The 23,093-nt window shown below is 39.9% G+C and overlaps 2 protein-coding genes across 2 annotated transcripts in view; one reads left to right on the plus strand and one right to left on the minus strand.

Annotated features, from left to right (window-relative positions):
- The window catches only part of LOC102112159 (dynein axonemal heavy chain 5-like), a 151,066-nt gene extending 143,420 nt beyond the window's left edge, over nucleotides 1-7,646 (plus strand). Inside the window, exons 76-77 of the mRNA XM_014255866.2 lie at nucleotides 3,483-3,704; nucleotides 5,042-7,646. Coding sequence (XP_014111341.2) covers nucleotides 3,483-3,704; nucleotides 5,042-5,260 — 441 coding nt within the window. The 3' untranslated portion in view covers nucleotides 5,261-7,646. The remainder of the gene's footprint in view (nucleotides 1-3,482; nucleotides 3,705-5,041) is intronic.
- Nucleotides 7,647-7,737: 91 nt separating this feature from the next.
- Nucleotides 7,738-22,924, minus strand: CAVIN4 (caveolae associated protein 4). The gene is made up of 2 exons (XM_005517345.3): nucleotides 22,150-22,924; nucleotides 7,738-9,840 (listed from the first exon to the last, which is right to left on the minus strand). Exons 1-2 carry the CDS (start codon nucleotides 22,558-22,560, stop codon nucleotides 9,181-9,183), a joined length of 1,071 nt encoding a protein of 356 aa, XP_005517402.2. The 5' UTR covers nucleotides 22,561-22,924; the 3' UTR covers nucleotides 7,738-9,180.
- Nucleotides 22,925-23,093: the final 169 nt, after the last annotated feature.

Here is a 23,093-nt window from a genome sequence, read left to right on the forward strand (position 1 = left end):
ATGAGAAAGCCTCTAGAAATACAAAAATTACACACTTCATAACCCCTAGTTCTTAAAGTCCCTAAATACATTGTGTGCAGAGATTAAAAAAATTATTTGTGCTGACAATCACAAGCTTGAGAATCAGATGGTTATTGTTGTGGTCACCATTTTCTGTAACCAAGGCTGTGGGAGTGGCTCGTTCTAAAAGCAATTCACCTGAGCAAAGGCCAATTTTCTACTTAATTAACTATTATTTTGTTAATAGTCATACTGCCATGTTTAAAATCAGTATTTCATGTGTTAAGAAAATTGATTTTTGACTTCTCAAACAAGCTGAGGTGATGAGGTGTTAGTGCTGCCATTCTAATGGCTTGTTTGTAATACCTGAGAAGTTGTCAGAGCAATCCTTTCATTTGTGAGATAAAATACAGCTCCTAAGTCATTTGCCTGCTTGCATATATCTCACTGTTTGCTTCACAGTCAATGGATAAATGCCACTGATAACACAAGGCAATAAAGTAGATTTATAGCACTGGGAAAATGAGGCATTCTGGCAATAAAAAATAATATAGGACCAGACTCTGCCTTCTCTTGGACTGTTTATACACTTGGATAAATTCAGTAATTTCACAGAAGTTAATCTTTATTTTTAGTAATACAAATGAGGGCTGGCTCAGACTTCTATGTAGAAGAAACCTGATTTCCCATGTGTATCTGCATTGGGCCAAGATAACTGAGGTGGACAATGCAAGAAATGCCATGAATTTTCTTCCCTCCTGGAACTTAATATGATGTTACTGGATTTTTTTCATCAAAAACTTGACATTAGGCATTTCTCATTTCTAACTCCCAATTTCCATTTAGTGGCTGACACTGTTTTATTGTTTCCTTGTTTGCATCTCTGTATCCACTTCTTGTCACTTGTCCTAAATATAGATTTTAAGCACTGTGAGGCAAAACTGTCTTTCTGGTTGTGTAGTACTCAGCATAATCAACCCTCAACCTACTTCTATGACCCTTAGATGTAAGGTAAATGTGAATACTGACAAAGTAATGTGAATACTAATCAGACTATGAAGTACAATACCTCCATTCCTCAGTGTCCACTTAATTAGATCACAAATAATTATTAACCTGCTATAATTTGCTCAGAATTTGCGAAGTAAGTGACGAACAAGGAACCTCCAAAGTAAGATAAAGGAGAGAACATGATTCTGAGAGCAAGATCATTTTCATGTTTTTTGTCATAGCTTCCATGTGTGCCTGCTTTTCCCTCACTAGAAGGTTCAGAGTTAGTTCACATGAGTTGTTAAAAGGCAAAGGGACAAAGCTTTAGCAGGCTTCAGTGAGCTGGACAGGGAGAAATTCAGGAAAAGGCAAACACACATATACAAGAAAAAATACCAAAACCCTAACCAATCAACCAACCAAAACCAACCAAACCAAAAAAAAAAAAAAAAAAAGGCAAGGATGACCAGAAATTGAAACATGTCACGGCAAGTGGTTCATTTTGTCCCTGACAGAGGATTTTGGGCAGAGTCAAAGCCTCAGCTGTACAGTGGCACCTCAAGCCACTTGAATCTGTCTTGCTCTTTGTTGTGCCATTCACCCACTCTGGGACACCCAGCTGGGCCTCCAGCTCACAGCTGCAGTCTTCAAACGCTGTCTAGGATTCATTCAAATGAGCAGATAAGCATGAAAAGTCCCACTGTAGAAAGTGTATAGGTCCTGCCATCACTGTAGAAATAATCTTCTATCTAAACCTTATCCCTGAAGACAACTCACAGCTTGGAGCTTACTTTTATTCCAGTGTTTCCATGGTGCCTTTGAACTGATTCCCTTAATACAGTCATGGCTCTGTCCTCTTCATGCTCTTCTTTCTTTAATATTTCAGTTTATCTGGGATCCAGTAGCCCTCTGGGGCCTCCGTGGCAGTGAACACTTCATGTATTTTAAACTAGTAGTTCTAGCATGTTTCTACAAATTAAAATTCCACAAATTACTGCAAGGACTCTGCTTTCATTTAATGGTATTTCTGATAGAAGAATTTGGCCTTTAATCCTGTCTCCCTCAGCTATACACTGGAGCTCTCAACTACTTCAAATGCAATTACCACTATCTGTGCTATCACAAAACCTCTTTAAAACACTTGTCCTGGGGTCTCTGGTATTATATTAATGAGAAGCAACTGGTGTAAGTTAGCAGAAACATCTGAGTTAGTGAAAGTCACCTCATTGTCTCATAACTTAAAGGGTATTGCATGGCTACCAAGTGCTTGGAGCACTCCAGTCCTATCAGCCAGAGACTGGTCCCTGTGCTCAGTAGACAATTTGCTGATTTTCCCACATCTGACTTCTTTACACTAATGTGGCCCTAATGGTAGCTCAACAGAGCATCCTGCTCTGTGAATATTGAAAAAAAACAAAAATCTTTTTCAATTCCCTCGTTCAATTCCCTCATTCCCATCCTGATTTCTTCCTAGTTGTGCTGTTGACTCACTGATTCCCACCTTTGTGTGTTCCTCATGTGGCTCTCTACCCCCATTTCTCTGTCTCCAGGTGCTTTAGTTCCTTGTTCTGAAATATGTCAGGAAACTTACTCTTTCCTAGGTGTCCTTTTTGTTGCTCTTGCATATTCAGTTTTGTGTTTTATTCGTCCACCTCCTTGATACACAAATGGGTTTCCACAAGGTAAAATAACATGCACATCTACAGCATGACCTCTGGAACAGCAAAGGAGTCTCTCCTCCCATCTCTATGGACTAAGACACTTCCTAGGTACTGCACTGTGCTTTCCTGTGGACAGCTGTATCAGTGAAGCTGACCAGCATCTTCAGCCTGGCTTGTCTTTTGATAGTTTATACCAACATCATATGAGGTTGTGGCTCTCTAGAACAAAGAGTTAGTTTTATTCTGTGCTGCTGGAGTGTTCTGTGTTTAACTTGCTGTTGTCTAAAGCACTGCAGTATATAAAGACTTCACTGAGCAAAGTGTCAGAGGTATTTCAGTATTTAATGGCATGATTCCAGCTGGTACTTCGTGTTCTGTAAAATGCTTATTTGTTGACTGAAAAGCATTTCTTACAATGTTAGTATAATAAAAGATGAATAATATAGCCAGTGTTAGAGAAATTAGAAATTACCTGTGTTTGGAATCTCTCAAAACACATTAATCTGTCAGCCTTATAAACCTCTCTCCATCTGGTTGGCTGTAAAAAAGGCACGAGAGGTGATATATACAGGCACTTCTGATATGTTAAATAGGCCAACTTGGGGGCTGCTTAACACAAACATGTGCACACCAGTTATGTATGGATGCATGGTACTTAGAAAGTGTAGAAAACCAGTGGATTTACACTACCAAGTTTAGTTTATATGCACATGAAATTTTTAATACAGCTGGTGTCACTTACATAGGGAAAAAAAAAAAAAAAAAGTTGTAAATGGTTTAAATTCAAGGCTTTTAAAAAATCCACTATGTCATATTCCTGTGTCTCCTTAGGGATTCCTGACAGCCATGAGGCAAGAGACAACTCGCATGAATTTAGCCAAAGGGTGGGAACTGGACAGCGTTGTTCTATGCAGTGAGGTGACCAAGATGATGAAAGAAGATGTTGTTGGTCCTCCTCCTGCTGACATTGGTGGGGTTTACATACATGGTCTGTTCCTTGAAGGGGCAGGCTGGGACCGCAGGAACAGCAAGCTGGTGGAGTCAGCACCAAAGGTAAGGATCAAGTGGGTGTAGCAGGCTGTGGCATAATGCATGTGCTCTGGGAAAACCAGGAAGTATGCTGAGCGCCTGCAGCAGTGTTTTCAGAACAGGTTTTAAGAGGGTAACCAACACTGGTGGTGCTGGGAAGAGGATAGGCTTTTTACCTACCAGAAGTGAACAAAAAGGCTCCTGTCAGAAAATGAATTTAGGATGCATAGCACTAGAGCAGACCAGATGCTGGGCTTCTTGGCTTCAGGGGCCCTAGCAGCACAGTTATGTTTGAATAAAATAGTGCACCCCCACAGTCAGTCTTCTTTTGACTGACCAAGGGGGACCTTATCAAATCTTCCAAAGCCCTGGGCTACGTTTGATATGGAGGTCATTGTTTGGTTGACTAGAAATCCCTAGTGTTTGTTTTTTAATATGAGGAAAAGTATTAGTTCTGGGTCATGCTCAGTTATCCATGCATTGAGTTACATTTCACTGATGTGACTAAGCAGATTTAAAATCTAGCTATGGAGTAATGATTAGATACTGTAGTCACGCTCCAGGGAAAATTGTCATTGTCTGCACTTGTACACTTTTTCCACGCCAGTGCTAACTGTCCTGGGATTGGAATTGAGGTAATTCCTGTCCATAGGTAGAGCACTTCTGTGTCTGACTGAGAGAAAAGTTTTCCAAACTAAACTTTGCCAGCTCTAACTTCTGTTGCCTGGTTTGTCAAAAGACCCCATTAAACATGGAACTTACTCAAGTGTTCTGGAATGTTCAGTAGGATCTGAGTATATTTTATCCCCCGACAATGAATACTTTATCTTGGTGGGAGATCTGAGAGGATCTAGTTTGGATAAACACCCAATAAGCACCTTGGATGTTAGAAGCTCCAGACTAGAAGTTAGTCAGCAGTGCAGAGGTAACAAGGAGGGTTGCTAGTTGCAGCTTGGTTTTTGTAGCTCCAGTCCTGCCATTCAGGAAAAAGGAGGTGGGGAAAGAATGGGAAACATCATTGAAAGGGGCAAAGGAAGGGAAAAAAGACAATGGTTGCTGTTCCTCCTGGAACCACCCTGACATTTTTCCATCTACCTCCACAGCATGCTGTTTTCCAGGTCTCTGCTTTTCTGCTTTCCTTTCCTTCCAACAGGCTTCCTGATGGCTCTTGTCCCTGAGCTGCCATGGGCTTGAAGTTAGTGTCAACACAGTAGTGAGTGTAGGACTTGTATTCTCATGTGTACCTCTGCTGAGGTGTTTTTGCTGAAGGCCATCACTAATTCTAGTTCTAGTGTTTAGAATTCAGATGCCCTATCCTGCTTCCCTAATGCTGACCCCTGTGCATCTTTTAACATTCTCAGGTGCTGTTCACGAGCCTTCCTGTAGTCCATGTGTACGCTGTTAGCACGACAGCGCTGAACGACCCAAGGAAGCAATACGGAAATGTCTACTCCTGCCCCGTCTACAAAAAGCCTCGGAGAACAGACCTGACGTACATCTTCTCTTTGTATCTGAAAACAGTGCAGAATCCTGATCACTGGACTTTGAGGGGCGTAGCACTGCTCTGCAGTTCGAAGTAAGGACAGACAGCTGTGAAAGAGAGAAAGAAAGAACCACCAAGTAGGATTGAGCTGCAGCCTGTGTTGCATTGTTATTGTCAAAGTGGTGTCTACCTTCTCACAGGGGGATGGGGATTGGCAGGCGATACATAGAGATTATGTTAGCTGCACATAGATCAGTTTACTCTGTTCACAGCAAAAATACTGAGTTTATTTATCCTGGGAATATCAGAGGGAAAACAGCTGCAGATGTAAATTCGGCAACTCTTATAAAGCAAGTGAGAATATAATCAACTAATTTGCTCATAATGGAAACACTACATAAAAAAGTGCTTATGATAGTGACAACTGCTCTGACATCTTATGGTGGTTCTTTTGTAGATGTTATCTTTCATCTTAATACAAGAATTTTTCATAATATAATATAATTATTTTTAAATTTAACTTTGTAGTTAAAATCTCATCATCCATAACATTATTAAAGCTGTAATGACAAGATAATTAAATGCATAGTGAAGTTTTATGTTTATCTGCATATATTTCAATGCACAGTTCCTATGATTTTGCTTTTCTAAGCTTGCTGGGTGGTTTTACTAATGGCTGTGACCATTTTCTTGAAGTCATTTTTTAATGGAAACAATCATAGAAACAGGAGTGTTTATCTTTGCACAAGAAATGCTTTTTGCACTTATTAACTCATTTCTAAACCTATATCCACTTATAAGGAAGGTTTGCACATCCCCCATTATTAGCAGGAGGGAAGGTTTTAAAGTTTTCTCAGAGTAAACATATATGTACACCATTATGGCTCTATTAATACTCCTTCCATTTGCTTTTGTGCCGAATCCTGAAAACTCAAACCTCTTAAGTGCTTTTTGTTCTGTATTTTGCATCAGTTTAGTTTTAAAAAAGGAAGACGACACACAGGCCATACTTCACCTAAATGGTTGAACTATTTTTGTGTTAACCACCACAGCTATCTACCCTGTAAGTGAAGGATGATTGATACTTGTCTTTTAATAGACAGATGGGTATTGGCAGAAAATGTGTTTGGCTTCTTTCACTAGTACAAATTCGAAGCAAAATAAATTGTTGTTGGATGTTATGAAAGAAAGACTTGCAGTCAGGACTTCGTTAATATTTTTTTTTCTCCTTGTAAACACTTTTAATTTTTGTATAGCAAGTGTCTAAGAAAGTAGTTAATCTCTTTCATAGCCAGTTTTACTCTGCAGCTAGCAATTGCAGGGCTCATTCCACGAGGAAGTTTGATATTCACACTCACACCCACAACGAAGTACAGAGTGCCAGATTTCTTCTTGGAAAACAGAGAAAACAGGGACAGGGTCCCTTTTTTCCACTAAGCTAGGAGCAACAGTGCTGGCAAGATTATCTTTTCAAGTGAAACCAACTGTTCAAAAAATATACACCAGACCTCCCTGCAGTGCAGCTGTACATCAACCAATTTCATTGAGAATTTTGTTTCTGAGAAGGCTGAAGGATTCGGCTTAGTGATCATTGATCTTGGAAATTATGAAAAATATGAGGGAGACTTCAAGTAGAAAAGATCTGTGCTGTTCCACAGAAACTGAGGCTGCAAACCATAGAGTTTTCCCCATCCCTTACCTTTATGAGGGGATATGGAGTAATTTAACTTTGAACTCTTGGTTCACGTAAAAGTCAGATCAGTAACAGTGATGCAAATTTAAAATAAAAAATGTACATTGAAATACTTTGCACACCTGAAGAATTCACTGCTTGCTGTGAAACAAATAATCCTCTGACCAACTGAAGCTAGAAGTAAATATTAAAATAAAATATATTTGATCGAGGTTATACCTGATGCTACATCATGTGTTCCATGGAAACTGTATCACTTCTTTTCTTTGTCAAGCAAAACGCTATATGAAGAAAATCTATAGCAAATTATGTTCTAGCACATAGTGTTCTGCTGTATAAAAATGTAAAGAAATAGCTTATTTGAACATTAACATTTTCATTTCAATAACTAAACCCTGTTTATCAGTTTAGAAAAATGCCAAATCTTGCAGAATTAGAATGCAGACCATATTACTGAAGAACCATAAAAATCATACAGTATTTCACTGAAGATAGCTATACAGAACTGAAGAACATAAAGTGACTTTGCTTCAAAAAGGCTTCTGATCACTGGTAAAGAACACCAAACAAAACATTCTGTATATCTGACAAGTAAAATGCTCTTTCCTTTTTGCATGTGATTATAGTAGAGTGGAGATGAACAATTTATTATTGACTGAAATGTGTTCCTTTACCCATCTTCTTCTCTTGCTCTATCCTGTCCTTCCACTCAGTGGAGTTGCTGCTCCCAATCTGGCAACACTAATTTGATTTGAAATGCCACTGACATAGTAAAGCATTGACCTTCCCCAACCAGTGCTCTCTAGTTACTATTGCTAGAGCTGTTTCACTTCAAGTGGGATGTACACCAATCTAAATGAAAGAACTGGCAGGCAGAATACTTGAAATCAAACTAATTATATTTGAGTGATAGATTAACAATTAGCTGGAAGTTGTCAAACAATGTATTTAGATAACCAAGTTATGCTCTTCTGTTAAAATGAACCCAAGGTATTAAATACAATTATACAGCTTTTGGCAATATTGTACAAGTTTCACACAGATAGTAATGACTAACATTGCTTTAGATAAGTGCTTTAAAGGCAACTCCATTTAAGAATGAAGAGAGCAATACAGTCCTGCACCCCATGTCAACGTAGCAGTCATGTTTACAAACATATCTGATGTCAGGACGCTGGCTCCTGAGAGTTGCAAATAAACAGCATTCCATAGTCCAAAGGGTGTCTGTCTCATAATCCCTGAGGCTGTGACTGGTCAATAATGATGATGATAGGAAAAAAAGAATTGGGTTATGGATTGGCCCTGTACATCTGTGACTTTGTAAAATAGATTTTAATTGCAGCAAAGCTCAGAAAAAACACAGAGAGTGGAAAACAAAACAATTCCCTTGTTTGATCTGTTATGCTCATAAACCCTGTGATCCTCTGTAAAGAATAATAGTTTTCTAAAAGATCTCAAGGAAACTGTAGTTATAATATTCTAATTTTTCTCTCCATTTATCCAGAACCTACGCATTCATTTTATTCCACTTTTACTGCTTCATATTATCTCCTTTCTCACAATCTCATCTTTCCAAAACATAAAAACAATACCTCTTTCCCTTTTCATCCTGTTATTCCATATTTAATGTGTCTTCTTTTTTATTCTTACTCCATAAATGCACAAAACACATTGCTTACTTACAATGAACCTTCCTATTCCAGAAGTTTGGAGATAACCTGTCGTCATTTTAGTTTATATTTTCCAGTAAGAAAAAACTGTTTACTCAAAACCCTATAATTTCTGCCACATTTTTTCATACTGTGGGTAAAGCAGGAATATGCTCCTCCTGCTTTTTCTGTGAGGGCCCTTAAGTGGTAATATTTGTACAGCTGAATGACATTTTCCACAGTTCTTCCTCTTGCTAAGATGAAGTAATAGCTTTGTTATTGTTTTCTGACTAGATGAGTTGATACAAGATAATGGAAATAAATTTTATACTGTTGTACATGAAACGATGAGAGTGATTAGGCTGTAAAGTGACTGCTAAATCAATCTTGGAAATGCAGCAGATTCCCATCTCCCTTTGACATTGTGAGTTCTATTTGGGTTAGCGATGGCTGTCGGCACACGCCGAGACGGAGGGTGAGCCCCTTCATTCAGTTCGCATGGCTTGACTTTTGTCAGGAAGACAACACTACAGACACCGGTGGGCATGGCAGAACAACACCAACAGGGGTTTGTGATACAACACAAATTCACACGTTTTTCTAAAGCTGAGTGAGTACATACTGTGTTCACTCTTGCTCAGTGAGGACAGTATGGTGTGTGTGCTCATTGACTCCTTATACTGATTGCTTTAAGTCTAGCAAAGGGACGTCGTCATCACCTCCTGCTCCTTCTTTTCTTTCCTGCTTAAGGACGACTTCTGGGATGGTCACCCCTATTTCAGTTGACTGGGAAGCACCTTTTGTTGCGCTATTCTTGTCTTTCTTTACCTTAGTGATCACTTCTGTGTAAGAGATTTCTTCAGTGAAGGGCTCTGCTGCTGGGAGCTCAGAGGTGATGTGTACACTGGCTTCCTGGATCCCCTCCTGACCTTCGGCTCCTGTTCGTTCTTTATTTTTTTTATGGATCTTGAATGTCTCCTTTGTTGGAGCAGCTTGTGAAATGGTTTTCTTGATCCTTATCCCAGATTGTCTCAGTCTCTCTCCTGACTGCCTGATCCTCTCTCTCCTCTCAGGGGTCACTATCCTAGTTTGAAGCCTGTTTACCTTCTTGCCAAAATTTTGTCTTGTCTTTTGGATATTTTCCCTTGAAAATGCCTTTTTGATGTCATCAATGCGCCTCATGCCTGATTTCTTGAACTTGGTTGCTTTGCTTTCTTCAATATAATATTCTTCATCAGAAGACAGATCATCAGGTGGGAAGAAGTCATCCTCTATAGTTTCACCCGCTGTCATCTCTTTGATAACAGAAAGAGATGAAGGACACTCGGTTTCCTCCTGTGAATGAAAGCAGAGAGTCACGTTCCAGCAAGTGTGTTTCAAAAAGATGGTGGTTCAAGCATATTTTTTTTTTTTTTGGTTGGCTTGCAGTTAATCAGTGCTAACTAAAATATTATATTGTAACAAGGTAAGGTAGGGTTGTACCATGGCACTCAATCTCTGCATAACACAAATGGCAAAAGAAATCTTTACCAAGTTCTCTAAAGATATTATATGCCTGATTAAAGGTTTCTCTACACTGTGGTTCTACCTGACATTAATTAATGCAATGGTCCTATATGTCTTGGCCTCTAATGGTTTTCAGAGCAGACTTGTCTAGGGCTTTTTTTTTTTTTCCTTGGTTGAGCTTATCTGCTTCTCTGGATCAGTTCTAGGTCCATTATTCCTCACCAATAAAAGCAGAAACTGTAGACAAAAAAGAGTCTCTTGGGCTTGTATCAGCTCTACACTGTCACACTGTCCAAGCAAATGCCTCAATGATATGAGTAGCTTCAGTCTATTACCATTACAAAGACAATTGTGCATTTTTGACTGTTTGGAATTAGCAAGCAGCCCAGAAGGGAATTAACCCAAACATATTAATTTACATGTGCTGGCTGCACTAGGGGACAAATCACTAAAGCATGGAGATATTATCTGGTAAATCCAGTAACACACAATTCATTCAGCACCTGAACCATTGCTGAGGTGAACTTGATTAATTCCATCAGAAAATGTATGATATTCCTGAGCAAGCACCTCTGTGTCCTTTGGTGAGTTTGGTGGCCTGTTTGAGCATGAAGAATTATATATTTATATGACACATCTAATGTGTATCAGCAGCATGCTTGGAAATGGTGACTATCCTAGATATCTTAGCCCTAGGAATTCATGCAGCTTCTCTAAAGAAAAATTGCTAGAGGCTCAAAGCTTAAAGACATGGAAAACTTCCAAAAACTGTCCACAGTAAACAAAAAATTTACCAAGAATCAGCTAGTGGCTAAGGACATCTGAGAAAAAAAAAAGGAAAAAAGTTGATGGGAGTGAAGGATTTATCTGAACAGGGAGAATCTCCTAAGAAAGCTCTTTCCCTGATCTGCATGGACAGTACAAATTTGTGGGTCAGTATCAGTGAATCACTTCTATCTAGAAGTGCAGTGTATGCAGAGTAGAAAAACTGTAACTTGTAGGAGGGGTGTGAGATGGACAATGCCACCCCCTTCTTTCCTACCAGTGTTTTCCATGCACGTGCCTGTGTTCTTCTCCCAGGAGGAGCAGCCCTTTGGGGTGCAAACAGCTGTCTGACACTTTCCTAAGCTGTTTCCCTTTAGTACTAACTACTGCAGCTGATTTCTGGGGCATGGCAGTGACAGGACTGTGCCCTTAGTATTATCCTAATGTAGACAATAGGAGAGATATTAAAGCTGTGAACCCATGAACAGCAATTAAGGCTAACTGAATATTTTGCTGTGAACTTCTTTCCAGCCAAAAAGATGTCTGTCATTTTTCACAGTGACTCATTAGTAGTGAGTCATGTTATTTTACTGAGTGCTAGCAATACATAAAATAACATACATTGAGCTATTTGACAGATAAAGCCCACTTAAGAGACTCTCATCCTGCCTTGGCTTCAATAAAAACCCTCCAGTAAAATAGTTGTTAATGCTTAGAAAAAATAGGGACAAATTATGTTACATTGATTACAGCAGAATGTTGTTCAACTCATCTGTCAAAATCAGCAGGAACAAAACTACAATGCTTTGCTAATAATCTTCATTAACATGTGCAAATTAACATTAATTATATAAAGACTTCTACATATAAACATAATCTCTTTTTTTCTGAAAATTAACTAAAACACAGCTGGATAGCAATTCCTCAAAGTTTTTAAATTATACCCCATTCCTTCAGCTGGAATGGTAGCAAAAATATTTCCAGAATGAATATTCTGAAGTTTCAGTACATACAGACATGAACGAAATATGGGGAGAGGAATATACATTTCATAGAAAATTACATTTTAAAAGGAGGGAAGGCAGAGACACTATTTTCTCTGCAATATTTGTCTTCCTTTGGAAGAATTTGTCTGTACTTTTTGTCAATTGCCAGATTTTTATTGTATTTACTTTTAGTCTGTTATCTACAGAAGAGAGCACTTTAGCTTTCCTAAACACATTAGAATCAAAAGTTACGAGCAAGAACATGTGAGATCAAGATCTTGTAGATGAGACAAGGAGACCAGAGCCACAGATCCTGAGAAACATTTTCATTCTGCTACAGACTCTCAGCATAAATTTTGCCAAATCTTTGATTTTCTTCTTTTCCTTGGTCTCTGCACACATCTTGCAGAATCAAATGTAGCAAGGCAAAACATTAGTGTGAGTTTCTATCTCCTCTCAAGATTTCTGGATGTTGCTGAAGTGGAAAGTATTAGTGAGCCTGTCTAGCATGTTAGGAAGGTTTGAGAATAAAAATCCAGTGATTTAGGCTCAGTGGGTGAGCTTTTTCATCTGCTTTGTTTCTCTCTCCTGCTCCTAACTAATTTCTTATCGCTAGCTATCTGTCTGTGGGGCAGAGAGAAGAGAGGAGCTCATCCTTCCTAAGGCAGGAACAAGAAGCTTTAGTACCAGGTGGGAAACAGAGTCAAAGTGTATAGCTACCAGCTCCTTTATAAGCTCACTAAAACCAAAAGGCCAAACACCTACTGATTTCAGCAGCACAGAACAAAGCTCTAAATTGGGTGAGAGCTTTCTCCTTGTCTATAAAGCAGATAGGACTGGGAATAGCAGGACTGGGCAGTCCAGTTTTTTAGGGAAGAGTGAGAAGGGAGTTAAGCCATTGATGCTGCTGATTTTAAGCTTTTTATTAAAAATCTACTTAAGCATTTTGCTAGGAAGAACTTGGACCCACAGTACCACTCATGGGAGGTAAAGGAGGATCTAAAATGAGGACAGGAGATTCTTTCACAATAGAATATTAAACCAAGCAGTCAATTATTTTTAACATGGTTTTTGAGGAGGGAGGCATGCAATCATAGAGGCTGTATATAGATTAATGCATAGGACATGTACTCTGCTTGCCTCATCTACTTAGCAAACACCAAAAACATGCACAGGTCAGAATCAGAAAGCAAATCTGTCGAAGCTGAGAATTCTCTTTCTCTTTCATTACTCCTCCTAGAAGGAGCACCTGCAGAGGGTGCTCACACTGGTACTGGTATATTCATTGGCCATAATCTCCTTAAAATTATCTACCACACAACACACTGGAAACAGACTTAGACCTTTCAAGTGGAACAATTTTTTCCTTCTCTTCCAAGAAAAAAGTTGGCAAATCTGTCATGTAAGTGGTTGATTTGGAAGTTGTCTTCCATTTGTACAAGAAGTGTAACACACATGATCACATTATGCATCTCCCACCTTCTCACCCTTACATGGCCCCTCCACTAACACAGAAACATTTGGGCATTTTCCACCAATTTGAGAATGGAGCTGGGTGCTGACACAAAGAAATAAGTGCTCTTCTGCTGAGCTGGCCAGGTTTTGAGTCATTCTGTCTGTCCCCACCAAGCTGACATCTGTTGCAAGCAAGCACATCATGGCTCAGGTACCTTGTTTGTAGATATGAAGGTTGTGAGGGGACAAGGATGCTGAGAAAAGGGGTTGTGTGTTATGAATGGGTGTAGGAGGAGATAGGAGAGAAAGCAGTCAGACTAGATAGTGTGTTGGAACTCAAAATGTTTTGGAGAAATTCATGGGGCTGGAAGGACATGAAGCCCGATAGGAGAAAGACTTCAGGTTTCGTGGTCACAAAGGAGGGACTGAAAACATTGGTTGAATGATAAGGGAAAATCCTGGAGACCTTTGCAGGGTAGTTAGATCCACTACTTAAGGAAAAAACCTAAACAGACAAAACTTAAAGGTATAACACCGTAACAGAAACAATTGCACAATTCAGGAGTGGCTGGTGAAGCTCCTGGCATGGCAAATTTGCTAAGAAAGCATCTTAAACATGTACTTTGTTTTTTTTTCCTATTTTTTGAGTATTTAACCTCTCAAATATGCCTAGCCAAAGCATTTTGAGTTCTTAAGGGCCTGGCTGAATATGAAGTAAACATATATAAGTAAGCCTCGGCCAGGAGGAGGCCAGCATGGCATTGATTTGAACAGAAGGCTCCAGGGCCAGAGAATATTGAAACCTAACAAAGTCTGACTCTTATCACAGGCATTTTCACCCCCTGCTCTCATTTCAGTTTCATTCACAATTAAAAAAAATTCAAGGGGACATAGACTGTGTTTTTGAAACCCTCCTTTAGCTCAAACTTTCCATCAGCTGCCAAAATTCTGGCTGCTCAGCACCCATGGGAGGGAACAGTGACCATTTTGCAGGCAATGCAGGCATCTTCCAACCACAAGGAAGGGATCAAAGCAGTAGCATTTTTTCCCATAGGCTATAGTAAAGCATTTATGAGGGCAGGCTAATGCACCTGCTCCACACAAAGGAAAACGTGCTGACTTTTCCACCTCACTGAAACCTTAAAACCAGGAGGTAAATAATCTTAAATGTGGCAATGCCTCTAATCAACACTGTGAGACTCTCAAGGCAGCAATGCTCAGATAATTGAAACCTGCAAGGGAAAAGAGGCTGTCTCAGAATGTGCCTCCTTGATAACCCTGCCTGCACAGTCAGGCTCTCCTCTTCTCTGGGAAGAGAAAGGGTGAAATGGCAGAGCAAATTGTTTAGCGATGTCTCAGGTATTTTGCAGCCGTGGTTTCCTGGCAAAGATCAGGTTGGCTCTAAAAGCAGCCTTCACTTACTGCTGCACTAGGAAGCCAAAGAGGGCTGCTGGAAGAATGTCATGCCTTCAGCAAGGACTGTGAGGCTGGGAAAAGAAAAGAGGGTTGTTGAAAAGATTCCCTCGCAACCTTATCAGCTAAATTTCCACTCTTTGAGAGCATAGATGGGATCAATAATTAATAGCAGTAGTACTTTTATTTTCCTTAAGAAAATGTGTGTTTTTCGTTTAGAGTTCACTTGATTTGCAAAGCAAAGCGTCAACATAATGTCACTGTAAAACAATACTTAGGCTTTATTTAAGTACATGAGCATTTTTAATGATAGTTTCAGTCACAATTTTATTATGTCATTTGAAAAGAAAAAATAAAGGAATATTTTAATGAATGTAGCCAATTCAAGAGCTTTACATCCCTTGCCCTTTCCTGTTTTTTGGTATATGTATTCAAAGCTTTGTTTTTCAAAACTCAGATTGGGGTTCCAAAATTGTCAGAGAGAAAAAAAGGTAATACACTGTATTACACGTAAATATTTACAAGAAGTGCTACAAACTGGTTTTGTGTTCTCTTTCCAAATAGCTTGAAAACTCTAAACAGCTTCAATAAATGTAGCAGTTATTATCTCTCAACTATTACCTAATTTCAATCAACACTTTAGCAGAATAAGGATTTTAAAATAAAAAAAAAAAACCCCAGAAAATCAGAATGACCAAATAAATAATTCATTTTAATATATCTAAACACACACACACACACACACATACACATATATATATAAGTATATATATATATATATATATATATATATGTATTGTATATATAAAATCAAGACTCAAAATGAGTCCTAAAGAAACTGCTCACAGCATAAGAAGGGAGGAGAGACTGATGAAATGACTTGGAGTCATTGTGTTGCACAGGGAAAAGGTCACAGCAAATGATCTTTCAGCCTTGGGGTGTATGACATGGAAAGTGCAGGTGATGATTAACATAAGCACAGATGGGACTCACTGATGATCACCTGACAATTCTGAAGCAGAGCACGAAGCAGCAAAATGGTCAAAGGCTACCCAGTGCCTGCTCTGGCACTGCTGCTGTGTCTATGACAACTGGTGATGCAAGTGATGGGCAGCTTATGGGCAGGAAACTGCACTGCCACAATGTTTTAAACAAATCTCAGAAATTTGCATGTTGGATGAATGATTTGTTATTCAGACTGGTAGCCAAGTTAAATCAGGAAAACATCTTGAAATTGTGCTCTAAATCTACAAGAAACCACTGATGAATAACCAATTACAAATCATCCAGTACTTTTACTCATATTCTAACAGTTAAGAGTGAAGCTTTATAAATCTCAAGTGATCCCCTCATTTCTTCTGCAAATATGTCATTTCAGAATCTCTGACAGCAGGCCAAAAAACCACTCAGATGAGAGAGAAACAGGATTATTTTAAAAGGCCACCTAAGAAATTTTATCAGGTAAACACTTCGGCATATAAGACTTTATGGCTAAGTGCTATTGCTGCATTTAGAATTATTTTTACACAATGGAAAACCAGCCTGGTCAGAACGGTCAACTCCCCTAATTTCTCCTTTGTGAAGCCTACTACACATTCCTTTTATTAAAATTCTGACAGAAATTCATTAATTCAACCACCAGCATCCAATGACTACAAAGGAACTCATTCTCCCATAATCGTTGTCTGTGGCTTGCAGCAGTCAATGAGCAGCCAGCTCCCAGTTACACCACATCAGTGGAGAAGCCCTTGGCTCCAGGCTACCACATGATGCATAAAAAGGATGACTGCAGCTTCAGGGGAAAACAAAAGCTTCACACTTTCTCTGCTCTGCTATTGCTTTATGGAACTAGACCAGGGAATAAAGTCTGCAGGTCAGTTTGCAGGCTTGCAATCAAACTGTTGAAATTTCTCATTTCCAAGTTTTCTGGAAGCCCCTTGTAAGTGAAGGGGGAAAAACATCACAAAGTGTGATAAGACAAAAAAATATATTTGGTAATGTTTTGATTAATTCATTCTTCCATCACATGTTGACGGCTCCTACAAGTCAGCTAGAGCAGGGAAGAGTTCTCAAGTACAAGTGAAAGCCAGTTACCAGGAGCTGCTGAACTTGTCTGCCCAAGCAGATGTGTCTCCATATGAACTCATTTCTGGACAACGTTTTAACTACAGGGGGAAGGCAGATTCTTGTACTGTAGGAACGGTATCCAGAAGCAGATGTCCGCAACAGGTTGGGAGAATCAGGTTCCACACACTTCTCTCCTCTTATTTGAAAGGAGTATACAGGCCAAATGTACACACATCTGTGTTACTGATGTCTAATTAGTGCCTGGCAAGAAGAGTCCTGTCCCAGATCCTAAATTTCCTGTTTGTGACTTCACATATCTGTTCCTGTGCTGTTTTGATCAACTTTATTCCTGTACTAAAGGAATAATTGCAAGGTTCAGCTATCTTCCATAGTGCTGAGAATATAAATTCCAACTGCATGTTCCCAGTCAAGTCCATTCCCAAATCTGTGCCTCAGGAATGAAGAGTTTTTCTGAACAGCTAGATTTGATGATCTCAAGAGGTCTTTTCCAATTTAAGTGATTCTATGATTCCATTCTAAGATATGCATGTGCCCACAGCAGCCAACCACAGGTCCTGGTGACAATTCCGAGCAGCCTCTAGGACCATGGAAAAGAGGCACGAACACAGGAGGCTCATGTTGTAACTGCACTCCTCTGTTGACTTGCAGAGCAACCCCAAGGGAAGCCCTGAACAGCTGCATCCAGTGCAAATGTAAACTAAGATCAGCTGTTTCCTCCACCCAGTGCTAATAGGTGGAGAAATAATCAATCGCAGCTCTGAGGACAGCCAGTCCCCCTGTGAGGACCATCCCAAAGGAATGGGTCTGGGGGCACCAGATCCAAAGATGTTGAGTCCAGTTTGTAATCTGGTATGAAAAAAGTCCTGTGAAATATGCTAGCTATTTCATTTTAGGAACACAGAAACATCATCATCATCAACCCAACATCTGGGTTGTTTTTTTTTTTTTTAAATTTTCCTTTCACCTCATTCCTTGCAAACATGTCACTAGAAACACAGCTTTTCTTTAGCTGATTGATAGCTTCTCCATGAGTGTCTGCTGCACAGCACAGGGCCAGCTCTGCACTTTGAACTGGAGCACTGGGCTTGACAGTCCAAACAAAGGGCTCTCGTGGCACTCTCTGACACAATCATTGGGTTCGTTTTATTCTCTGTATTCTCAGCAAGGCAATTACCTATCCCAGCTGTAAAAATATTTATAAGGTTTCTGCCACAAGACTCCAACAAAGCCCCTGTGTGACTGGGCTGCTGAGACCAGTGTTCTGCTGTCGGAGGTAGTCAGTTAATTCACACCATTTTTTTCCCGTTAAGTTTTCAGGATATACTTTAATAAAAATTTAGGTTTCTTCTCTTCCCGTGAGCTCTAGGAGGCAGTTTTGTCCAGACCCTGTCATCTCCAGGACTGGAGACATCCATTTATAATTTCAGATCAGAGCTAAAATTACAGGAATTAGTGCCGTGTACACTAAAATTAGCATTATTCCAGCTGTAAAAGTAATTTGGTTTCTTGTCTATATTTTTTTCTATGAACTGACAGCTTCTAATTTTGAGCACATTTTATTAATATCACACCTTTTCTGCACCAAGATTTTCAAGGAGATATTACACAGTTGAAAAAGACAGCCTTAGAAACACACTTTCAGAAACCAATTGCAAGCTCCACTTCACATTTCAACACAATGCACTGCCACCTGTTGTTTTTCCAGATTATCTGTTATGAGATAAGATACCAGGTACATAAATATGAGAAAGAATAAGACCTCCCATGTTTCTGCAAAACAGAAAAATGAGCAAATATGAGCCACCTAGCACAAGCTGCTCTGGCTGAGTTATTTAACTCCATGCTACTAAGGATTTTGTTCTGCAGGGCCATTTTTGAGCCTGCCATTCTTATGTCCAAATGGCACCAAATTAATGGCAAACTCCTGAGTTCCTGACATCCTGATTTCTACTGCCACTTCAGATGAAGTTGCTTCCACCTCAGATTTTCCATCTTTACTGGGATTATTATCCCTGTCTTGATCTCACCATTCTTACTGTCCTAGTCATCATAACCACAGAATGTCAGTGGGTAAGAGAAGACACATTTTAACTTATTTTTGCATAACACCAGTGGCATACGCAAGGCCACTTCTGTGAGCCTCTCCCAGTGTGTTCAGTGGAGCAACCACAGGGCAAACAAACCAGTTGTAACCCTACTGTGTCGGTCAGTCAAGCCATAATCTTACTTGATTTATGCCAAGTCTACTAATTTTAAATGTCAGACAGCAGTGAGTGAAACAAATGCACATATCCCTTCATAGGAAGTAGTTACTCATTTATGGTGCTTACGTGAAGTAATAATAGACAAAAGCCCAGTAACAGTAACATGGACTTCCTGGTGCTTGAACAGTTTCATTTAAATAGGGACTTGCAGAACATGCAGAAAAGCACCTGAAACAAGTTCATTCAGGGTGAAAAATAAAAATCCCCTTTAATTTCTGAATAATTTAGTCAGAATGATTTAAACTGTTAAATGCTCTTTGACTTCAGAGAAGTGATAGCTCTTACAGCTGGTTATTCAGACTAACCTGAACAGAAATGAGCAGTGACCCGTACAACCTACAACATCCTTTCTATTCCCTGCTATAGTCTCAGGACACATAGCACTCCAGGGTCAAAGACTTCACTAAGTCTGAAGTCTGAAGTAACCTGGCATTTTTAATCGTGCAGTCAGCCTAGGGAGGAGAGCTGCCTGCTACCAAATCTTTTCCTCAACCACATAGCCTTCTGAAAACGAATGCTCTCAATTCCCTGATCATTCTGCTCAAGGATGATCACTTTGTCTTTTTTTAATGTGAGGATATCACCAACTCCTTTCATCATTGCTGATATCTCTTGGGACAATCTCCTTCAGTCAATGATCCTTTTCAACCTGCCTACTCCCTCCATCAGTGATAAGATCAAAGCTATCCACTTGAAAGAAAATCTTTAGTATTTAATTGGTGTTTCCTCTTTCTTCATACGCTGATGCTCTGGCAAAAGTTAAAAGTAAAACCCACATGTGCTCACCCGTGTAAGGATTCCATGCCAGCAGCACATGGGTCATTGGCCCCACCACAATGTTCCAAACAGTTCATTAGAAAAAAAAAAACTTCACTAGAGAAGAGTCGTCAATCACAGCCACAGAGTAAACAACCTGGTTATATCCATTTGTAACGTATAGCACAGGGAGTACGCTGGTTCCGTAGCTAATAACAGACTCCCACTCATCCTAGCCAAGCTCCAGTCATTCAGGTCTTGGCACTGCAGCACTCTGGTGTAAATCAGCAGTGTGAAAATCACTGCACTTGTTTGAAAGAGACTCTCATAAATGTACCTGTGCCTTGAAGTTACAGTGCACCCTTGCCTACCTAGAGCATTCCAGGTTTCATGTAGTGCTGCAGTTATCCCTCTCCAGAAAGGTGATAAATGGTGGATCCTAGGGGGATCTACATATCTACCTTTCCTCTGTGCAAGGGGGGAAAAGGTTGTTCAATCTACCTTACAAAAGGGATGTAAGTTAAGGAGGGAGTCACTCATATTCTCACTGACAGTTCTAAGCCGCTGTAGGCAGAGGAAGCCAGAAAGACAACAAAAAATGCTGTTTCCCTTCCTGAAAAGAACCACCTAAGAATTAAACACACAGAACAGGGTGCAGGCCATTCTTGTCCAACAAAACCAGCAGAGACCATAAACTTCTACTGAAGGTGAAGTGTCTTTCTTAGAGAAAGTACACATTGTGAGAGCCACCTTTTGTATGAAATATCTGAAAATATCAATGTCTGTTCTTTACATCTGCATGTAAATCAATTTTGAACATATTTTACTATATTTTTAAATAAACAACAGCTCATGTCTTGCTAGCAGAAAAATTTACAACATGCAATGAATACTGTTTTAAGAACAAATATTTTCAAAGCATCGATTCTGCTGCAGTCATTAAGGTGAAGGCCCATCAATGAAACAGCATTATGCCATTAACCAGGGAAGTCACAAAGTAGTATTTATTACCTTTAGCTGGGAAATTATTTGCAAGCAAAAAGTGAAAGTGCCTGTTTTCTATTCCATGATGATGATGCAGGTTGCAATAGTGGTAATAATAGAACAGATTTGGTATGTATTTTCTACTAAACAATTGTAGTAAGTCATTCAGTCAGAAAATCTGGGAGGCTCAATTTGGCTGTATACGGTACTAACATAACACTAAACAGGTAATATTCCCTACCTTCAGCTTTTTCCCTTTTTTCAGCTATTTTTTTTCCAGTAGTGGAAAATGAACTGTTTAAGAAAGCTGGGTTAAAAAGAGGCATTTGTCAGCTGTACATAGTGGTGAATAAACTCAGTGAAACACACAGCTCCATTCATTGCAAATGATGCTATTTATGTACAAACAGATGCAAGACCAGAGCGTAAAGCTGAGTGATGGGGGTGCATTGTGTTACTCGTGACGGGTGGTATTTTCAAGAACACCTAATGAGGAATACAACTCACTCGAAAGAAGCTTTGGTGACTTGCTGATAAAAAAGGAGCAACTATGCTCCTGGCAAAAGATAAAGCACTCTCTACTGACCTGGGAAGCTGGGAAGTTCCAGCAAAGGCAGGATCAGACCGTTAAACAAATGTGTTTCACAGCCCTCATTGACAAGACCCCAGAACTGTCTGCACTGTTTGTATGGGTGCAAGTGAGGCCTTGCTGTTTCATGAAACTTCTCTTCAAATGCAATTATTTTAAAGTACAATGGACATCCTAAAATAAGGTCAGAGAAAGAAACTGTATGATTTCCTTGCCCACTGTGAAAGAACAGTGCTATGTTAAACCATTTCCAAGGTAGAGCATGCAAATACTCATTTGTTATTGTGAGGGGTTAGTGGGTCTGAGCTTTAGCTTGTACATATGCTGCTATACAGTGAGACAATCAAAAAACTCTCAGTTTGTCAGCAGTATGAAAGCATGGGCATATGCTGCAAGTTAAACAAGCCATGTTTTGAAATTAGTGTTAGAAGAAAGTCTGTGTTTCAGAGAGCCTGAAAACACGTTTGCTATTTGCACTTCTACCTAATACGGTGAAAAAAATAACAGAGATGAATGTCAGGCATGGTTTGTATGACAAGATTTACAGGGCCTGCCTCATATTACCTTTCAGAGAGGCAGCAAATAGTCCTTGCTGATCTGCAGTTAATCTTACACGACTGGCTCAGAAGCCTACCCACACTAATAATAGACCCTGTGTGCTGCTGCCAGTGGGTTCATGCTGAGAGGCATTGGGGAGCACAGATCAGCGTTAAAAAAAGCATAAAATAACTCCTATATTGGACAGACCGCATCTTTTGCTTTGTTAACCAGCACCTACCAGAAGTCACCAAGGAGGTGGCAAAGTGACAGTACCACAAGAAATAAGGTTCATGGTTACCTGATAGATCACGACCCGGAATTTGTTTTTTCTCAGCATCTCCTCTTGTTTTGCTTCCACCTTCCGCACGCTGGTGCTCTGCCTCTCCACGCGCGCCCGCACCTCCTTCATGGTGGAGCTGACTTTGCGGGTTTTCGCCAGTAACTTGTTCACCGTGAAGCCTGTATTGCCATGATCCTGGGCAAGCTTTAAAATGTCAATCTGGATGGTCTTGATGGCATTTTCCATCTCCCTATGCTTCTCCTCTATCCTTTTCTGGCTCGCCTGCACGCTGTCGACAATGTTGGCCACTTTGTCCAGGACTGTCACAATTGTGTAAGCTGCATCTTGCTCCTCTTCCTCCTCGATGACGCTGGAGAGGCGATTTTGGTGTGTTTTGTCAGCCTCCGAGGTGATTTCGTGGCGATCCATTTTGCCTGCCTTCAGCCAGGTTGGAGGGAGGCGAAGTTTCGGTGATCCTGCCAGAACGATTCTGGCGCTGTTGCAGGGAGCCAGGGCGACAGCTGGCTCCGGCGATGCTCAAAGTAGGGCGTGAAACGCCACTCCTGGAGCTTGGTCAAATACTTCTGACTACAAAATATCCACACATCATTGCTCAGATACTTTCAGCAACATGAAACCCCTAAAATTAGGAAGCAATATCTGGAAAGGAACATACGTTTAAAGGGTCACGCTTCTGTACCGATGAAGTTATTAGTGTTAATCCAGGAAAGTTAAGTAACTTGCTAATTAAGCAAACTTGCATATTTTTAAAGATCTACTTTTGTTTTCATGTTACTGGAGTGCTTTCCTCTGAGGGAATTCAAAAAGCGGTCAGGAAAATTAGCACGGTTATTTCTTTTCCAGCAAAAACAACTTCAGGTCTTCAACGTGCTGCAATTCCCCCTTGGGGTAACAAATAAACACACTAAACCAGAGGCAATATAGTGAAAACGTTGTATTGT

This window comes from Pseudopodoces humilis, chromosome 1 (assembly GCF_049639895.1).
Source record: "Pseudopodoces humilis isolate 2021_Gansu_Grassland_sample_001 chromosome 1, ASM4963989v1, whole genome shotgun sequence".
NCBI lineage: Eukaryota > Metazoa > Chordata > Aves > Passeriformes > Paridae > Pseudopodoces > Pseudopodoces humilis.